Here is a 19,641-nt window from a genome sequence, read left to right on the forward strand (position 1 = left end):
GGACTGTCTGGTCTTGAATAAATTCGAATTCTTCAGGACAGACAACCAGATTAGCAAACAAACCGCTTCGTCTGCCCACTAGGTTGCAAACTACCATTTCATTACAGCTTCAGAGATGAGCAGCTTTTTTTAATATCTCTTGAAAGATATAGTTGTCTACTTTTTACATATGTTCAAGCATTTGTCAAACTCGCGTACAAAGTCACACATCACCTAATTACTTGAAGCAAGTGGTATTGTGAAACTATATCCGGATTTTGCACGTTGCTGTGGTTTGCTAGCTGCCTGCTGTTTGATGCTGTCATCAGTTGGGGAAATGAGTAAGTCATCAGCTGGGCCCTGCAGCAGGCATAGAGGTGATAATACATCGCCTCTGTCCAGAGACAGGGATAGGGTAGAGACCAACTTACCCTTTGGAATCATACACCACAGGGACGTTAGGTTTACAGTGCTGAGTCACACTGCAGTATGAGGTTTATCAAGCTATTTTCTGCCTGGATAGTAGGGAACAGGTCCCAAAAGGATAGGGAAAGATGTCATGTCTCACAATAAAAGACTGCATGAAAAAGCAAAGAGACTTCATTTCTTGAAACGTTCTTGCTCTCTGGGGACCTGTTCATGCTATGTTACTGTTTTCAAACTGCCATTCGTGCTATTTTATTGTTTTCAAACTGTCATCACCTTCTTGTATTTTAATGGAAATGGGGATACACAGCAGGGCTACCAAAAAAGTGGCTGCATTTCTCTTTTGTTTTTGTTTTTTTTTTGGGGGGGGGGGGTTGTTGAGACAGAGAAGTTGGAACTTGGGAAAAGTCTAGACTTAAAAAAATGCAATAATGTGAGCCATCCTCGTCAAAACAAACTGGCAAGATTTTATGCTTGTGTGAACTGTGACAATTTGGCAGGTTCTTCTGCCTCAATCACCAAAACTAACCTGTTCCCTTTCCTTTTTTCAAACAACGCTCAAAAATAAAAACAAATTGTGTGCTTGTTGCATCTGATTTTGACTTTTGATTATGTAACTGTCTTATTTTACTATGTAAGCTTTTCATGTCAACTGAAAGTTGTTGGCAGCTGAGAAGAGCATACATTTTTATGGAAAAGTGCATTATGCAGCCCATTTTTTATGTCAAAAAATGTGGTTGAGGCAACACTTTCTCTGAAAAAAAAAACAGAACTGTGCAGAAATTTGCAGCAATATTGTTTTATAAGCCTCAGTCCTGTACTAAAAATAAAATTCTTATAATGGTTCAAAGATTTTAATAGTTTGAAAAATAAACTCATGCATATTATATCTTCTTCACCAGATATCCTATTCAAACTGAGTACTTGAGCAGTAGTTCTGATACAGCCACCTAATGATTGTCCATCTTATCTCCTCCAAAGGTGCGCGAAGATGTCCTTAATTCGCTAAACAATAACTTCCTCCAAACCCTGAACCAGGCTTGGAATGACCATCAGACAGCTATGGTGATGATCAGAGACATCCTCATGTACATGGTAAGTGGAAAAGGAGACGCGTTGCTACTCTATGCCCCCCCCAACCACTATTTGTGCAATGACAGGGCCACAGAAGAGTGCTGCCAGAAGAAATTAGACATGTCAAATTTGGATGAAATAGGCAGAATATCAATACAGATGCAGGAAATAATACATAGCAGTAAAAGCCTCTTTCGTGCATCACGCACTCATCAGCTGCTAATGTCTCATTGAGCACCCATCAGCTGCTAAGACATTAGCAGCTGATGAGTGTGCGATTGGCTCATTACAAAATTCCACCTCAACAGAGGGAATCTTTACACTACAAAGCATCCTGGTAAATGTAGTAACAGCAGAAACAAGATACAGGATATACAGTTGGAAAAAAATACATATATAGTGTGCATTAACCATATTTTACAGGTCCTTACACACGTGTGTGTGGGTGTGTGTGTGTGTGTGTATATATATATATATATATACATACATACATACATACATACATATACACACACACACTCACCAGCTTTTAAAAAGCTTTACAAGAGGATGAATTAAAATGGATCGATCATATGAATAAGCTTGTTTCGAATTTAAATTAAAAAAATTATGTGACCAAACTCAGAAGTGACAAACACAGCAAGGGAGTGCTGTCATTGTCAATACAGATATTAATATTTGTTCAAAAGTCTTATTGAGAGCGTTTTTTAGTCAAATGTTCTTCTCTTTAGAAGATGTGCCCTGGAAGGCAAAGAAAGTAAAGCAGCTAGCCTTAGATGCAAGTATTTGTTGAGATTTAGAATTGTGTTCTGCTGTAGGCTTTTATTTTGGGAATTCAGAGTTTTTAGAGAATTGGGAACATGCATCTCTTTTTGTTCTGGTTTGTCGTATTTCAACTGTGTACGCTGATGAGACAAAACATTATGACCACTCACAGGAGAACTGAATAAGGTTGATCATCTCCAAACAAGGACACGTGTCAAGGTCTGAGTAGATTAGATGGTAGGCGAACAATCAGTTCTCATAGTCAGTGTGGGGCGAATTATTATGGGCAGATGACTAGGTCAGAGCATCTCTGAAATGGCAACGCTTGTAGGGTGCTCCCAGTCAGCAGTGGTGAGTACCTACAGACAGTGGTCCGAGAAGGGACAAGCCACAAACTGGCGACAGGGTATTGGGCACCCAAGGCTCATCGATTTGTGAGGGCAACAAAGACTATCCTGTCTGGTCTGAACCGACAAAAGGAAGAAGGTCGCCTGGTCCAATGAGTCCTGTTTTCTTTTAAATCACATGGATGGCTGTGTACGTGTGCACTGTTTACCTGGAGAAGTGATTTCACCAGGAATCACTGTGGGAAGATGACAAGCTGGTGGAGGGAATGTGATGCTCTGGGCAATGTTCTGCTGGGAAACCCTAGGTCCAGCCACTCATGTCGACATCAATTTGACATGTGCCACCTACCTAAACATCATTGCAGACCAGGTACACCCCTTCATGGCAATGGTGTTCCCTGACAGCAGTGGCCTCTTTCAGCAGGATAATGTGCCCTGCCACACTGCACACATTGTTCAGGAGTGGTATGACGAACATAATGAAGTGTTCAAGGTGTTCTGCTGACCTCCAAAGTTCTCCCGATCTCAATCTGATTGAGCATCTGTGGGATGTGCTGGACCAACAAGTCCGATCCACAGCGGCTCCACCTCACAACTTACAGGAATTGAAGGAACTGCTGCTGCTGTTTTGGTGCCAGATAATACCACAGGACACCTTCAGGGGTGTTATAGAGGCCATGCCTTGGTGGGTCGGCACTGTTTTGCCAGCACAAGGATGACCAACAACATATTAGGCAGGTGGTCATAATGTTTTAATTCACCAGTGTACATGGCACCTTACTGCTCCTTTGGCACCTTACTGCTCTTTTTGCAGACAGTGAAAAGTGGTTAATTAATGACACATGAAGTATATCCTATACCTATAATGGTTTTTGTTGGGAGTTTTTTGTTGGAATATGGATAAAACTGTCAGCTGAGACGGAGGTTATTGTAGGAAATGTGAGGTTTGTGAGCTGGTACATAAAAAAGGTCATAAAACATAACAAATGTTCCAGTGAAGGTAGTCAGAATATTTGCACACCTAAGAATCCTTTTTCCTTCATATATTCTCTTTCTCAGCAATTGTTACATTTGATCTCTGTTTATATGTCCTAATGCCATCATTGTTAGGCTCTGGGTTTAAAAAGCTGCTTCCAATTTAGACAAAATATTTTGATGAAATTTTTTTTTTCAGAGCATATCTGCAGTAACAGTTGCTTGCTTCAAGCTAGTAAAGAGTCAGCCTTCTCTTTGGAAAAGGCTTAGCCTTATTAACTTCAGAGATCTGTACTTTGATGGAATGTTCTCCAGTTTTAATGATCTCAACAAGTTTAACCATCCACGATCAGGCCTTTTTAAGTTATTCCAGCTTTGCTACTTTATCAAGTCTTATTTTAAGTCTTACTTTATTTTTAAATAATTTTCCCAAAATGGGATAATCAAAAATTTTCCAATTTTCTAAATATCCTGCCAAATGCATGTATTGGGGCAGTTTTTAAAAAAAAAAGGAGCTCCAAGGTCTTACATTACATAGTATCTTGGATATCATGATCATCATGTTTAATCAAAGACATCTCTTGACAGAAAGAAGGCAGAGTGGGAGAGTGAACTGGCATATCAGACAAGGCAAAGTGTTTCACCCTGGATAGAGTGAATGGTAGAAGAACTTGCTAAAAATCTTAGCATTATTCAGTGCAAAGTCCTACACTGCATTTACCTGCATTTATTATCGGTCAACGTTTTTTTTTTTTTTTTGACACTTTCCAGTATGCTAAATGTGTGGAGACACACCCCGAACAGAGGCTGCCATTTTTGGGGTCCTTGGTAGCAATCAGTAAATAATAACAAGGTGTAAAATAATATTGTCCTTGCTACATTACTTCCTGGATGGACAATATTACTTATTGGAAATCAAACAAATCCAAAAAGGCCCCATTGCTAAGTGATCGGATGTTATTTCTGAATCTATAAAAGGGGAAATGCACACTGAAAAGGTCATTTAACAAATGCTATCTATCATATTTGAAGCTCTATGAGCTCATATCAAGGAAAACTGAAAACATTTCCTTGCAATACCCAATAAGGTAATTTATTTCTTAACACTGTAGCTGTCGCATATCTCTAATTGGTCTGGATTGTTTTGTTTTTTTACTTAAGTTTTTCTTCTCTTTTTTTGACAGCAATTTTCTTTCTGAGTGCAGGTTGTGGGTGGGAAGTGTGGATAAAAGGAGGGGATTTGATTTGGTGGAGGAATTAAGAAACTTTCGAAATCACGGTGAATGCCTTATGTTTTCCAAATAGAAATGTATTTTTAAAAGATCTTCTTTATTGTCACTGGTATTATTATCAAGGATGTAAAACAAAAAGTATTTCATTTCAAATTACGTGATTCTTTCAAATTTAGCCGTCAATGGTCCTTTGGCTTGTGTTTGACCCACAGGACCGGGTATATGTACAGCAAAACAATGTAGAGAATGTCTACAACCTGGGACTAATCATCTTCAGGGACCAGGTGGTGCGATATGGCTGCATTCGAGACCATCTTCGACAGACCCTGCTGGACATGATCGCACGAGAGAGGAAAGGGGAGGTGGTGGACAGGTAGGCGAAGTATTGCAACTTGGATTGATAACATGACAGATTATCAACCACTGCTTCTTGTTGAAAATAGAACCACTTAAAATAACTTGACTTTTCACTTGCACAGAGATACCAGAATGAGGCCATACATTTTCATGGTACATTGATAGAAATAGGAAGGGGGGTGTTCACAGATTTGTTTTCAAACATGAGAATCCTTCAGAATCATGGCTCAGTTGCACAACACTATCAACACCTTCACGCATGCCAGTATGGAAGATGGATGCTCCTCTGTCATAATTTTTTATTGTTTAGTTAGTTAGTTAGTTAGTTAGTTAGTTAGTTAGTTAGTCCTATTAATATGACAGCAATAAACTCCAGTTTTGCCTGGATGCGTGGCATAATGTAGTAGCACCTTAAAACGAGGCACATTTCTTGTTTGAGAAGATTCTTAACAATGCAGCATGTCACAAAATGTGCCTGTTGTGCTATGGTGCATGCACTTGCACCAGGATATTTCCTTCACTCCAAATATTAAGTCAACATTTCGTCTCACTTGCTGACCACTACGTCCCCTTCCCCGCTATTTGCAACATGACATAATGAAATACTATGTTTAACTTATCATGTTAGTTGACACCCAGCGTGTGGAATGGATTGCTTTCACACCTGATGCAGACGGCAGGAGACTGCAACGGAATGTCTTTAAGTGAAGGTCAACCCAAGACCACTTTTCTTAACCGCACTTGTATTCATAAACAGCTTTCACGGCTTTTTTTGCCTGCATTATTTTCTCAGACCACATTAAAAAATGTCTTCAGTGTTTCATCCTGCACCTTCCTTTCTTCTCCATCAGGGGAGCCATCAGGAATGCTTGCCAAATGTTGATGATCCTTGGTTTAGAGGGGAGATCTGTTTACGAAGAGGACTTTGAGGCACCATTCCTAGAAATGTCAGCAGAGTTTTTCCAGGTTTGTCAAAGAATCACAATCTCTTCAACAAAATCTAATAAAGATGATGAACAACATGGCTTATTGGTGTTTTTATTAAAAAGTTGTAGGAACTTGGCTAGTCATCTAGAGCTCATAGTGTTTATTTTCCTTCCCTCTCAGATGGAGAGTCAGAAGTTCCTGGCAGAAAACAGTGCCAGTGTGTACATAAAGAAAGTAGAGGCCAGAATCAATGAGGAGATTGAGCGGGTGATGCACTGCCTGGACAAGTCCACAGAGGAGCCCATTGTCAAAGTGGTGGAGAGGGAGCTCATCTCCAAACATATGAAGACCATCGTGGAGATGGAGAACTCTGGCCTGGTCCACATGCTCAAAAACGGCAAGACAGAAGGTCAGTATGCAGCTTTGTGCAGCGTTTGCTGAAAGTCACACTTCAACCCTGCTCTTATTTTGTAGCCGTCTTTGGATTGCCATTTCTGTCTATCCCAGTTGGCGATTTCAATGATTTAAACACGAAATTTCTAACAGTTACATACAACCTATACTGAAATGGCATGCATGAAATCCACAAAATTAAGATACAACTGGTGACATTCCCAACATTCTTTGATAAGGTGTGTAACTTAATAGCGGAGAGAGGTTTATGGTCACATGAGTGTGAATTTTTCTTATTTTAATTCTCTTGCTCATGCCATTAACACTACATTTGTCATATTTTCCCTTATGACATGCACATTTTGAATGTTTTAGACAAAAGTCACACTTAGTAAGTTTAACTTTTAAAAAATGCAATAAGAAATAAATGTCTTTCTAGAAAAAGCTTTTGTTTAATCAAAAAGGATAGGGGGGGTTGCCATTCACTCAATGAATTTAACTTTCAGCTAGGATTGTCAAAAATATCAATATATCGGCAAGTATCGATTCTGAGTTTTTATGATGTCAATCTCCTGTACATGACATATTCAATCCGAGCCTGATTGAAGTCACACCAGAAGTGGCAAAGTCACTCGTCACCGCCTCCTTAGTTCAGTTTGATTCAGAGTAGGCTGACAGCAGTATCTTGCTGTGCAAGGAAAGCCAGCGGTGTGGTAACAAAAATCTAAATCAGAAGTTGATCCTTGATCCTTCCGCACAAGAAATGTACACTGCTCAAAAAAATAAAGGGAACACATAAGCAATGCAATGTAGCTCCAAGTCAATCACACTTTTGAGATATCAACCTGTCCAGTTAGGAAGCAACACTGATTTGTGAATCAATTTCACCTGTTGGTGGAAATTAGACAATTTGCAAGACAACCCCTATAAAAGGAATGGATTCGCAGGTGGTGGCCACAGACCATTTGCCTGTCCTCATCTTTTCTGGCCGATCTTTGGTTAGTTTTTCATTGTGCTAGTGCCCTCACCACTAGAGGTGGCATGAGGCGGTATCTGCAATCTACAGAAGTTGCTCAGGTAGTGCAGCTCATCCAGGATGGCACATCAATGCGTGCTGTGGCAAGAAGATTTGATGTGTCTCCCAGCACAGTACCAGGAGACAGGCCAGTACACCAGGAGACGTGGAGGGGGCCGCAGGAGGACAACAACCCCGCAGCAGGACCGCTATCTGGTCCTTTGTGCAAGGAGGAACAGGAGGAGCACTGCCGGAGCCCTACAAAACGACCTTCAACAGGCCACTAATGTGCAGGTTTCTGCTCAAACAGTGAGAAACAGAATGCATGAGGATGGTATGAGGGCCCGACGTCCACAATTGGGGCCTGTGCTCACAGCCCAACACCGTGCAGCCCGATTGACCTTTGCCAGAGAACATCTTGGTTGGCAGATTCGCCATTGGCGCCCTGTGCTCTTCACAGATGAGAGCAGGTTCACACTGAACACATGTGACAGACGTGAGAGAGTCTGGAGACGCTGTTGAGAACGTTCTGCTGCCTGCAACATCCTCCAGCATGACCGGTTTGGCAGTGGGTCAGTGATGGTCCGGGGAGGCATATCCTTGGAGGGCCGCACAGACCTCTACGTGCTAGCCAGAGGTACCATGACTGCCATTAGGTACCGGGATGAGATCCTCAGACCCATTGTCAGACCATATGCTGGTGCAGTGGGCCCTGGGTTCCTGCTCATTCATGACAATGCTCGTCCTCATGTGGCCAGAGTGTGTCAGCAGTTCCTGTATGTCGAGGGCATTGATGCTATGGACTGGCCTGCACGTTCCCCAGACCTGAATCCAATCGAGCACCTCTGGGACTTCATGTCTCGTACCCTCCGCCAACGCGATGTCGCACCACAGACTGTCCAGGAGTTGACCGATGCCCTGATCCAGGTCTAGGAGGAGATCCCTCAGGAGACCATCCGTCGTCTCATCAGGAGCATGCCCAGACGTTGTAGGGAGTGCATACAGGCACGTGGAGGCCACACACACTACTGAGCCTCATTTTGAATCGTCTTGAAGAATTTCCACAGAAGTTGGATCAGCCTATGTTCTCATTTTCCACTTTGATTTTGAGTATGATTCTGAATCCAGACCTTAATGGGCTAATGATTTTGATTTCCATTGATCATTCTTAGGTTATTTTGCTCTAAACACATTCCTCTGTCTAATAAATAAAGATTTTCAGCTGAAATATTTCATTCATCGAGGTCTATATTGTGTTTTTAGGTGTTCCCTTTATTTTTTTGAGCAGTATACATAGCAGCATCCAGTCGGATTTCAGAGAACTGTCTGCTGTGAAAATTCTCCCCCTTGCAAATAATAATTCACCTTTTATCAACAACATGGAGGAGAGTGTGATTAACCGTGTCAGGTTTTCCTGAACTGCAGGACTTAACTCTCCGACTATACAGACAAAAGAAACACTGGTGAAAATTGGCAGAAAATGTGCAGAATGATCTTATCCACCGACCATGAATATGTGTTGTCTGGCTTAGTTGCTGATCATATGTGGGCTATTTTCATATATTTAATTTAACTGGGCATAAAAATATACTACATGTGTGTCTATCTGCAAGACAACACACCCACAGACAGCAAACACTAGCAGGCAGTTTTGCTGCTTCCAGTGTGTCATCAGCCTGGCTGCCATTCACCTGACTACTTGCTAAAGTTTTCACTTCCCTGAGACTAGGCTGGCTGTTCAGACTGTATCAGCATCACTGTTCTGCAGTTTACATGCAAGAGAGGCAAAATCGGTTTGTTAAAATGACTTGGAGAGACACATACACAGGCAGAAAGAGAGATGGATGTTTCTTTCCCTCTCTCTCCCAAATACGTGTGCTATACATTTGCCCTAATAACTGTTACTTTTTCACTATTTAATTTTCAGTAGGATAGAAATATGGCTCTCTTATATGATATAAGTATAAGCATATCAATCTCTTTTGGTCACTAGAAATTATTCAGCAAATTTTTTTTATATTCTGTGGAAATTTTTTTTTCCTCTTTTGCCATGGTATTGAATATCGTAATTTTTCTAGTATTATATCAAAGTTCAAAATTTTGGTATCATGGCAACCCTACTTTCAGCTGAGCTTAGCTGATCAGTCCTTTTTAGTTCATAAGTTTTCTCTTTTCATGCATGTGTGTCTGCCCGTCTTTCTGTCTATGCAGACTTGGCGTGCATGTATAAACTATTCAGCAGGGTTCCCAATGGGCTGAAGACCATGTGTGAGTGTATGAGCTCCTACCTTAGGGAGCAGGGCAAGGCTCTAGTGTCAGAGGAGGGAGAAGGAAAGAACCCTGTTGATTACATCCAGGTAAGAGAGCTATGAAGTGAAATCCTTTACTGTATCTCCACTTCATGCATGATAATGTCTAAACACCCTCGTGAATCCTTTGTATTGCAGTGTGTCATGCATCAGTCAGTCCAGTCAATTACTTGCAAGTGGAGGGTGATTTAAAGACAAGATTTCTTTTGTTAAAACCCTTAATAGCATGCTTTTAGCTCAGCTGGGACTAAAAGGAATAAAGATACTGTCTTAATACCTCATCTGGCCAACGGCCATATGTCATTGTGGCATATCCATAGCACTATATCGTGATATCCTTAAAGACAATGGTAGGGTTTTATTTTATATACCATTGAGCTATTTTCAATTGTTTACCACACAACTCTTTAAAGTTCCCATGAAGTCGAAATAGTTGTTTAAGTTTTGTTATCCCGTATGTATGTCTTGCACTGATAGTCATCTATTTGCCAGTATCTGGCCCAACAATGACATAAAAGCCATTTTGAAAGTATCCTTAATGGTATTTTAGAGTTTGTTATTTCCTGGAAAATGATAAAAAAATGTTGATGACATCCTGCACTCGGGGGTGTATACTAATTTTGCATCAAATGAAATGCTTACTCGACTTCATCATGGTCATCTTCTCCCTCCATTTTATCCCTGTGCAATTCATCAGTAAAATCTGCAGGCGTAGGCAAAGGGGGTGGCGAGAAGTCCTTGACAACAGAGACCAGCTTATTATCATAGCTGTTCTCCATGTTGAGCTAGTAGCTACTCTCAATCAGAAATTTGACAGGGGGGCGTAACGGACATTCAGCACTATTGGCTACTGTAAACACCAATCAATATCCGCAACAAGTCCGTAGAGATGTTACGATATCATTTTCCCCATCCCAATACCGATTCCCATACCTGAACTTGCGTATCTGCCGATACCGAATACTGATCCAATACCAGTACTATATATCATCCATCCATTATCCAAACCACTTATCTTGCTCTCAGGGTCGCGGGGATGCTGGAACCTATCCCAGCAGTCATTGGGCAGCAGGCAGGGAGACACCCTGGACAGGCCGCCAGGCCATCACAGGGCAGACGCCACACTCACACACACATTCACACCTAGGGACAATTTAGTACGGCCGGAGAACCTGAATGAATCCCATGCAGACACGGAGGGAACTTGCAGACTCCACACACAGGATGACCGACCCCCAAGGTTGGACAACCCCAGGGCTTGAACCCAGGGCCTTCTTGCTGTGAGGTGACCGCGCTAACCGCTGTGCCACCATGCCGCCATATAGAAATTTTTTTTTTAACAGCTGTAAACTACTAACCCTGTATGAATGTGATAATTGCTGTCATTGATGTATGGCCATGCTCAGGTTAAACCCTTTGTAAAACATGAACAAATGCATACAGAGAACGAATGCCATAGAACTTTCTTTTATTATCTAGTTTGACAGTCATAACTGAAAAAGACCACAAATGAATAAATCTAGGAATAAATGACAATTCCTTTAAGAAAATATTAAAGTGCAGCCACAATTTAATAAAATGGACATTTTTAAAATTTAAATAGTGCAGTAACAGTAAACAGTAGTGAAACATCAACTTAAAAACTAAACATTCAAAAATAAACAAGAATTACAATTAAAGTGTAAAACAAAAGAGCAACAGCTACACAGTAAACAAAAAATAAGTTGAAACAAGTAGGCTACACATTGCAGTAGCAACCTAGTATGCTCATATTTCAAGAGCAACGACAGGTTCTTCTTCAAGAAGATGAGCATTTCTGCTCTCTCTCCTCTGTTCCTCCATGCATCAGTAATGTTGGAGGCTGCCCTGAACAGTTTTGTCACTGTCCACACTGGTACAAGGAGCACAGACAAATTTTGCAACAGTGGCAGCCAGGATGGGAAATCAAACTAGGTTGCTTCCCCAGCGCTGGAATGGGCTGTCTGACCGCGGGATACTTCTGTCAAATATTTCTGTGCTTGAACCTGTGTGCTTGCGCTTCTCGCCCCACATTCCTCGTCATGCTCCTGCAGGATTTCCTCAAACAGGCTCTTCAAGCTACTCTTTCTGCTGCTGCTTCTTGGCTGTGCTTCCATACGTGGGACCTTTTCTGGTGCTGGCTCTGCTGCCTAGTTGTGGTCTTCCTCAATGACTCTTCCATTTTCTCCACCTCTGGCGTTAGTGCATCCTTTGCATGCTTGATGCTGTCTGCACTTGTGAAATATCTGAAATAACAATAAAACATAATAAATAAATGTGTGAAAAAAAAACATCCTCCATAGTAGCTCTTAATGGTGAGAGACATCTATCCATCCATCGTTATCCAAACTGCTTATCCTGCTCTCAGGGTAAGTTAATACAATAGTAATGCATATGATGCATGTGTATAAAATAATAACAGTGCAATATCTAGATATCTAGAACACCATTTCTAAGTTTTGATTATAATATGGACAATTACATTTAATAAGCATACTATTAGACATAACTGTCTTTGAAACGTGGGTCCAAGAGAGTGGCGACTGCATACTCGTGCTCATCCTCGATGGTTCTGAATATTTTTTTGACAGCCTCTAGAAAGGTAGTTTTCATCATTTTTCATGTCCTCCTGGTTCTCCCAAGCAAGCAGCCGTTTTAGCACCATGACCGAGGGGATAAGTTTAGCTGCAGAGGAGGTGGAGGAGCTAATCGGTCTGGTCAGTTCTTCTAATGGTACCAGAACAGCGATGGTTTTCTCGAGCAGAGCCCACTGGTTGGCTGGCAGGTCGTGGTCAGCTCCATATCATGAAATCGATCACTTTTTCTCCAGTAGACTCTCGACCATATAAAACGTGCTGTTCCACCTCGTTGCCACGTCTTGATGCAGATGTTTGCTGGGCATTGGGAAATCTTTCTGGCTATCCTCCAGGCGTGTTGTAGCCAGTGGTGCATGTTTAAAGTGCCCAATTATCTTTCTATCATAGGCCAGCACATCGCTCACACTTCGCTGTGATAGTAGCCCTTCGTGCACCACCAGCTGGATTGAGTGGGCGAAGCATCCCAAACTTGACACGTCCATCGCCTTCTTCATGTTGCTTGCGTGGTCACATAAACCAACATGGACGTTGGACTTGGGGATGTTCCATTTTACCAGCATCCCTTCCAACTGTTTTGGCAATTGACGTGCCAGTATGTGACCCACGGAATTCGTTTGCTTGCAGCACCGCACTTTGAAGAGCAAATGCTGAAGCCGTGTCCACCCAAGGTGCAGTTAAACTGAGCAAAGACATTGGACATACGTCGGCGCTCCAAATGTCAGTTGTAAAGTTGTAAACCACGACCTGCCAGCGACCCTGCCAGCCAACCACACGTCTTTTAGTCTATATGAAATGTGTTCCCTAACTGTCTCGTATAGTTTGGGGGGGGGGGCAGTTTCGGAGATGTATTTGCGACTTGGTAAACTGTACCTTGGCTCCAAATGATCCACTAGAACGATCGGGATTTCACTCCTACCTAAAACGACCATGGGCAGTCAAAATGACAGTTTTTAAACTCTATATTCTGTCAAGATAAATACCCAATTGAAATATTAATGCATTGCATATATTAGTATGTCTGTTAGGAAATGACTGACACCAAAATTAACATTTTAACAACTATAATACTATTTTTAAACAATTTAAACTTCAGAGAGACATGGTTGAACTTCCATCCATCCATCCATTATCTGAACCACTTATCCTGCTCTCAGGGTCGCGGGGGTGCTGGAACCTATTCCAGCAGTCATTGGGCAGCAGGCAGGGAGACACCCTGGACAGGCCACAGGGCCGACACACACACACACACACACATATTCATACCTAGGGACAGTTTAGTACAGCCAGTTCAGTTATCGGCATATTTTTATCAGCCAGCCGATTATTTTTTAATCGCATATTGAAATGTTTATTATTTCCTTACATACAGAAAAAAAGGTTTTGAAACAGTCACATGAAGAGGAGAAATGTGAAAAGAGGAGAACGGGGAAACTTGTAGAAAAACGGCAAGCAAGAATGTTCTGGGTGTGTGTTCAAAAGCATGACTACAACATTATCAGGAGTAAAATCTATTAGACACTCCAATAAATGCAGCAATCACATTTTTCTGCACAGGAGCAAGGTTATGAAAATAAACTTCAAAATGAGGCTACAACCTTTATAGCTGGAACTCACCTGAACATTTTTCGAGGTATTTCTAAATGTTGCAAAAGTCTTTAAACCTTCTCAGCACTGGCAACATCATTCCTTCAAAATATGTTACTGACAGTTGCTTTTAAAAACTGTCATAAATTTTCATAAAGGGAGAGAGCAAAGGCCAACTCTTTGGTAAACTGGTAGGGCTGTCAATCAATGTTCCAAATTCGTATATAACCGAATTGTGTGTGTGTGGGGGGGCAGCCATTCGAGAGTGAAATTATTTGTCTGAAAAAAAAATATTGCATTAACTGAAAATACAAACTCCCAGTATTTCACTTGCTTTTATGCCCCAATCTAGCTTCCATTTTAACTGAAATAATAATTACATATATAAAGAAAACAGGCCTTCTCCATATATAAAGAAAACAGGCCTTCTCCTCTTGTAAATCCCGAACTGACAGTTCTACATATTAACAAAAAACTGGCTCCCTTTAGCGTCGAGGTGCTGTAATTGATGTGGTCATCTATATTATCTGATACAGTCAAGCTATAAGCAATACTGCTAGTCTCTGTTAAGCTTGTTAGCATTATGGAGTCATTAATTCTTACCACTTTACTTTCATTTCACAGCACAGATAACCACATGTGTCATAGCTGACTTGGCTTTGACTTAATGACACATAAAACCAAACTATATGGTTTGTATGGTCATCTATAAGTGTTCCCTGCCAGAACATATTTCTTCTTTTCATAAGTGTCTACGAGCAAGTTCCTTTTTAATTTGACAGTCCATTATCCATCCATCCATCCATTATCCAAACCGCTGACTGCTGGGATAGGCTCCAGCGACCCCCCCCCCCCCCGACAGTCCATTATGGTATCCGAAATTGCCACAAGACTAAGAAAAATAAACAGTACTATTAAGTGAAAGAGCGGGCTTGAACATAAGGGATAAAGGGGGAAAAAAAACAAAGATGGAGGCATGTAACTTAACTCCTAAGCAGCCAAGCACCATAAAAAGATCAATGTCCTAAAGCAGAACTCCTCAACATCCCTCTATTACCAGTGTAGTACCATGACCAGAACACCAACTTAGCAGCACGTCTTTTGTGTGTGTGTGTGTGCGTGTGTGCGTGTGCGTGTGTGTTTACGTACGTACACGTGCGCACAGTTAGTCTCCAAGAACCAGGAAGAGAGGCAAGCATCCATATCCTGGGCACGATGCACAGTCTGTAACTACTTCGCTAAGATGTGTAGATCGAAGAAAGTGCACGCAGTTGATGACGATGATGCCACAGATCAGAGACCTAATCTATTCGTTCATGTAGTGCAGGGGTGGCTAACCATGTGCCATGGAGAGCCAGGGGTATGCAGGTTTTCATTCCAGCCGGACTCCACACCAGGTGATTTCACTGATTTGCAGCCTTCGGCCAAAGAGGAAGAATGTATCAGTGAAATCACCTGGTGTGGAGTTGGGTTGGAATGAAAACCTGCATACACATGGCTCTCCATGGCAAAGGTTAGCTACCGTTGGTGTAGTGCAAACGCAGCCGAAGACAGATGAATGGACAGTTGAATTGAAAATGGCACACAAATGTGTAAAATTTAAACTGGACACTGGTGCACAAGCCAACGTACAGTGCATCCGGAAAGTATTCACATCCCTTCACTTTCCCCACATTTTGTTATGTTACAGCCTTATTCCAAAATGGATTAAATTCCTTTTTTTTTTTCTCATCAATCTACATACAATACCCCATAATGACAAAACGAAAAAGGTTTGGTAGAAATTTTTGCGAATTTATTAAAGATAAAAAACTGAAATATTGCATGTACATAAGTATTCACACCCTTTACTCAGTACTTGGTTGAGGCACCCTTGTCAACAATTACAACCTAAAGTCTTCTTGTGTTTGAAGCTACAAGCTTGGCAAACCTATATTTGGGGTATTTCTCCCATTCTTCTCTGCGGATCCTCTCGAGATCTGTCAGGTTAGATGGGGAGCGTCGCTGCACAGCTATTTTCAGGTCTTTCCAGAGGTGTTCAATGGGGTTCAATGGGGTTCAAGTCTGGGCTCTGGCTGGGCCACTCAAGGACATTCACAGACTTGTCCTGAAGCCACTCCTTCGTTGTCTTGGCTGTGTGCTTAGGGTCGTTGTCGTGTTGAAAGGTAAACCCTCGCCCCAGTCTGAGGTCCTGAGTGCTCTGTAGCAGGTTTTCATCAAGGATCTCTCTGTACTTTGCTCCATTCATCTTTCCCTCGATCCTGACTAGTCTCCCAGTTCCTGCCGCTGAAAAAAATCCCCACAGCATGATGCTGCCGCCACCATGCTTCACTGTAGGGATGGTATTAGCAAGGTGATGAGAGGTGCCTGGTTTCCTCCAGATGTGACGTTTGGCATTCAGGCCAAGGAGTTCAATCTTGGTTTCATCAGACCAGAGAATCTTGTTTCTCATGGTCTGAGAGTCCTTTAGGTGCTTTCTAGCAAACTCCAAGCGGGCTGTCATGTGCATTTTACTGAGCAGAGGCTTCCGTCTGGCCACTCTACCATAAAGGCCTGATTGGTGGAGTGCTGCAGAGATGGTTGTCCTTCTGGAAGGTTCTCCCATCTCCACAGAGGAACGCTGGAGCTCTGTCAGAGTGACCATCGGGTTCTTGGTCACCTCCCTGACCAAGGCCCTTCTCCCCCGATTGCTCAGTTTGGCTGGGCGGCCAGCTCTAGGAAGAGTCCTGGTGGATCCAAACTTCTTCCATTTACGAATTATGGAGACCACTGTGCTCTTCGGGACCTTCAAAGCTGTAGGCATTTTTTTGTACCCTTCCCCAGATCTGTGCCTCGATACAATCCTCTCTCGGAGGTCCACAGACAATTCCTTTGACTTCATGGCTTGGTTTCTGCTCTGACATGCACTGTCAACAGTGGGACCTTATATAGACAGGTGTGTGCCTTTCCAAATCATGTCCAATCCATTGAATTTACTACAGGTGGACTCCAATCAAGATGTAGAAACATCTCAAGGATGATCAGTGGAAACAGGATGAACCTGAGCTCAATTTTGAGTGTCATAGCAAAGGGTGTGAATACTTACGTACATGCAATATTTCAGTTTTTTATTTTTAATAAATTTGCAAAAATGTCTACAAAACCTTTTTCACTTTGTCATTACGGGGTATTGTGTGTAGATTGATGAGGCGGATGATCCGCTGTGGCGACCCCTAACGGGAGCAGCCGAAAGTAGTAGTAGAGTGTGTAGATTGATGAGAAAAAAAGGAATTTAATCCATTTTGGAATAAGGCTGTAACATAACAAATGTGGGGAAAGTGAAGGGGTGTGAATACTTTCCGGATGCACTGTAATTCCTTACAGCCTGCTGCAGAGAATTGGGGACAAGAATGTATGAGACACACAAATGTGAAGCTGTCTACATATACAGGAGACAAAATACCTGTGAAAGGAAAGTGTAACTTGACAGTAAACTATAAGTACAAAACATGTAGCGGAATTCATTGTGGTAAAAACATGCTAAACCAGTCCTGGGAATTCATGCATGTGAGGGAATGAGGCTCATCCAGAGTGATGGTATTGAATAAAAGTGATTGTTAGATTGTTGTCAGATAGTACCTTGAACATCATGCACTTTATTTTTAGCTTTTTCAAATATTTTCTGTAAAACATATGTTCATTTAAAGGCAGCCTTGTGTTGGGGTTTGTGTTGCTGTAAATTTTGGCACAAAATGTTCTACATTTACTACAACTGAATATCGGCCCCAAATATCAGTTATCAGCCACCATAACTTACCAATAATCGATATTGGTATTGGCCCTGAAAAAACCATATCGTTCGACCGCTCGTCTAAACTTTAGATTTTAGAGAGGTGATTCTATCCTCTGCCACAGATATCTGGATCGCTGCACAGTTAACCCGCTCAACACAATCATTGACATCTTTTTTCACGTTCTCTATTGCTGACAAAATGTAATTTCAGTTTGGACGAAAAATCCTATTTCGAGTTTGCGATAGCAGCTAATATGGATCACGGATCACTTTGATCCGTTGTGCAGCTCTTTCCCACAAGACGCACTATCTTTTTACCCCTTCCTTGGCCTCACGTATGCTAGCATTAGCCTCGCCATCTTCACAGTTAGTATCACAACTCATCTGAGAAGCGAAGTCAGACAGCATCGACTGAAATGGCTTGTTAGAGTTTTTACCAGGTTTCCTTTGTATGAGAGGCATCGCTACTGTCCATCACACCCACAGAAGTCCTTTAACGTCCCATTTAAACGAGTATTGGTCAAGAATTTTGCAGAAAGGTAATGGAGCCGAAGCGAGTATGTCCTCTCAGCAAGCTGCCATTACCGGAACCCCTAAAACTCATTTTAATGCAAATATATAAAATTTTAGGAGCATACACGGAGCAGCAGGTCTGTATCTTTTTTTTTTTGTCTGCAAACTTATTAAACTTTGAAAATCCAAAACCATCAAAATGACAACCTTGGTCATTCTAGTGTGTCGTTCTAGTACAGTGAAATCCCACGTTTTCGACAACTGACAAGGGTTGGTCATCCAGAACAATGAATTCGACAAGTTTGTCAGTTATCTTTGTCGCTTTTGGGCTGTCTTTGTGGAATTTATCGCGTCATTGGAATGCGGTTTCCAATGTTTGCTGCTGCAATTCGTGCATCCCCCCCCTTTGCCTTGTTGAACTCAGCATGCTCTTTCACGTGATGCGTCTTCAAATGCCTTATAAGATTGCTGGTGTTGAAATCGGCAACACTAGTGCAATCCCTAAAAACTAAAGCCTTGCATACTGTACACGTTGCCTTTTTACTGATGGGATTTTGCAGCGTAAAATATTCCCAAATTGCTGACATTGCTAGCATTACACGATCCATCCATCCATCCATTATCCAAACGGCTTATCCTGCTGTCAGGGTCGCGGGGATGCTGGAGCCTATCCCAGCAGTGATTTGGCAGTAGGCGGGGAGACACCCTGGACAGGTTGCCAGTCCATCACAGGGCACACACACACACATACACACACCTAGACAATTTAGTACGGCCGATTCACCTGACCTATATGTCTTTGGACTGTGGGAGGAAATGGGAGCACCCGGAGGAAACCCACACAGACACGGGGAGAACATGCAAACTCCACACAGAGGATGACCCGGGACGACCCCCAAGGTTAGAGCACCCCGGGGTTCGGACCCAGGGCCTTCTTGCTGTGAGGCAACCACGCTAACCACTACGCCACCGTGCCAGCGATACATGAAATTACATGAAACCAGTTCTTCTTTGCCTCTCTAAAACAGTAGCTGCTAATGGCAGCATAGTGCACCTTGCTGTGTAGGCTACTGTTTTTAGAGCAGCGAAGAAGAATTGATTCCCGGGAAAACGGCCATTTTATCCGGGCAAAACTACTTTCAAGTTGATTCCGTTTTGGGGCTAATAGGTTACGTGATATCGGATCGCTGCATAGACTCGCGTACCCGCCGATACCAGATCCAGCATTATAGGCAGTATAGGAGGCATTTCCGATACTGGTATCGGTGTCCGAGCACTCTGCTTGCCATTTCATGGGAAATTTAATGGCATTAGAAGGCAACAAGTACAAGGAATATAAAAAAAAAAGATGTTTTCGC

General features: G+C 42.1%; 1 protein-coding gene across 1 annotated transcript in view; it reads left to right on the forward strand.

Moving 5' to 3' along the window:
- cul3b (cullin 3b) overlaps positions 1-19,641 on the forward strand; it is a 52,674-nt gene that overhangs the window by 18,078 nt on the left and 14,955 nt on the right. Inside the window, exons 3-7 of the mRNA XM_056283861.1 lie at positions 1,387-1,500; positions 5,011-5,171; positions 6,007-6,121; positions 6,263-6,491; positions 9,702-9,847. Of these exons, the coding sequence (XP_056139836.1) occupies positions 1,387-1,500; positions 5,011-5,171; positions 6,007-6,121; positions 6,263-6,491; positions 9,702-9,847 (765 nt within the window). The remainder of the gene's footprint in view (positions 1-1,386; positions 1,501-5,010; positions 5,172-6,006; positions 6,122-6,262; positions 6,492-9,701; positions 9,848-19,641) is intronic.

The sequence above is a fragment of the Lampris incognitus genome, chromosome 7 (genome assembly GCF_029633865.1).
Source record: "Lampris incognitus isolate fLamInc1 chromosome 7, fLamInc1.hap2, whole genome shotgun sequence".
In the NCBI taxonomy this organism is placed as follows: Eukaryota; Metazoa; Chordata; class Actinopteri; order Lampriformes; family Lampridae; genus Lampris; species Lampris incognitus.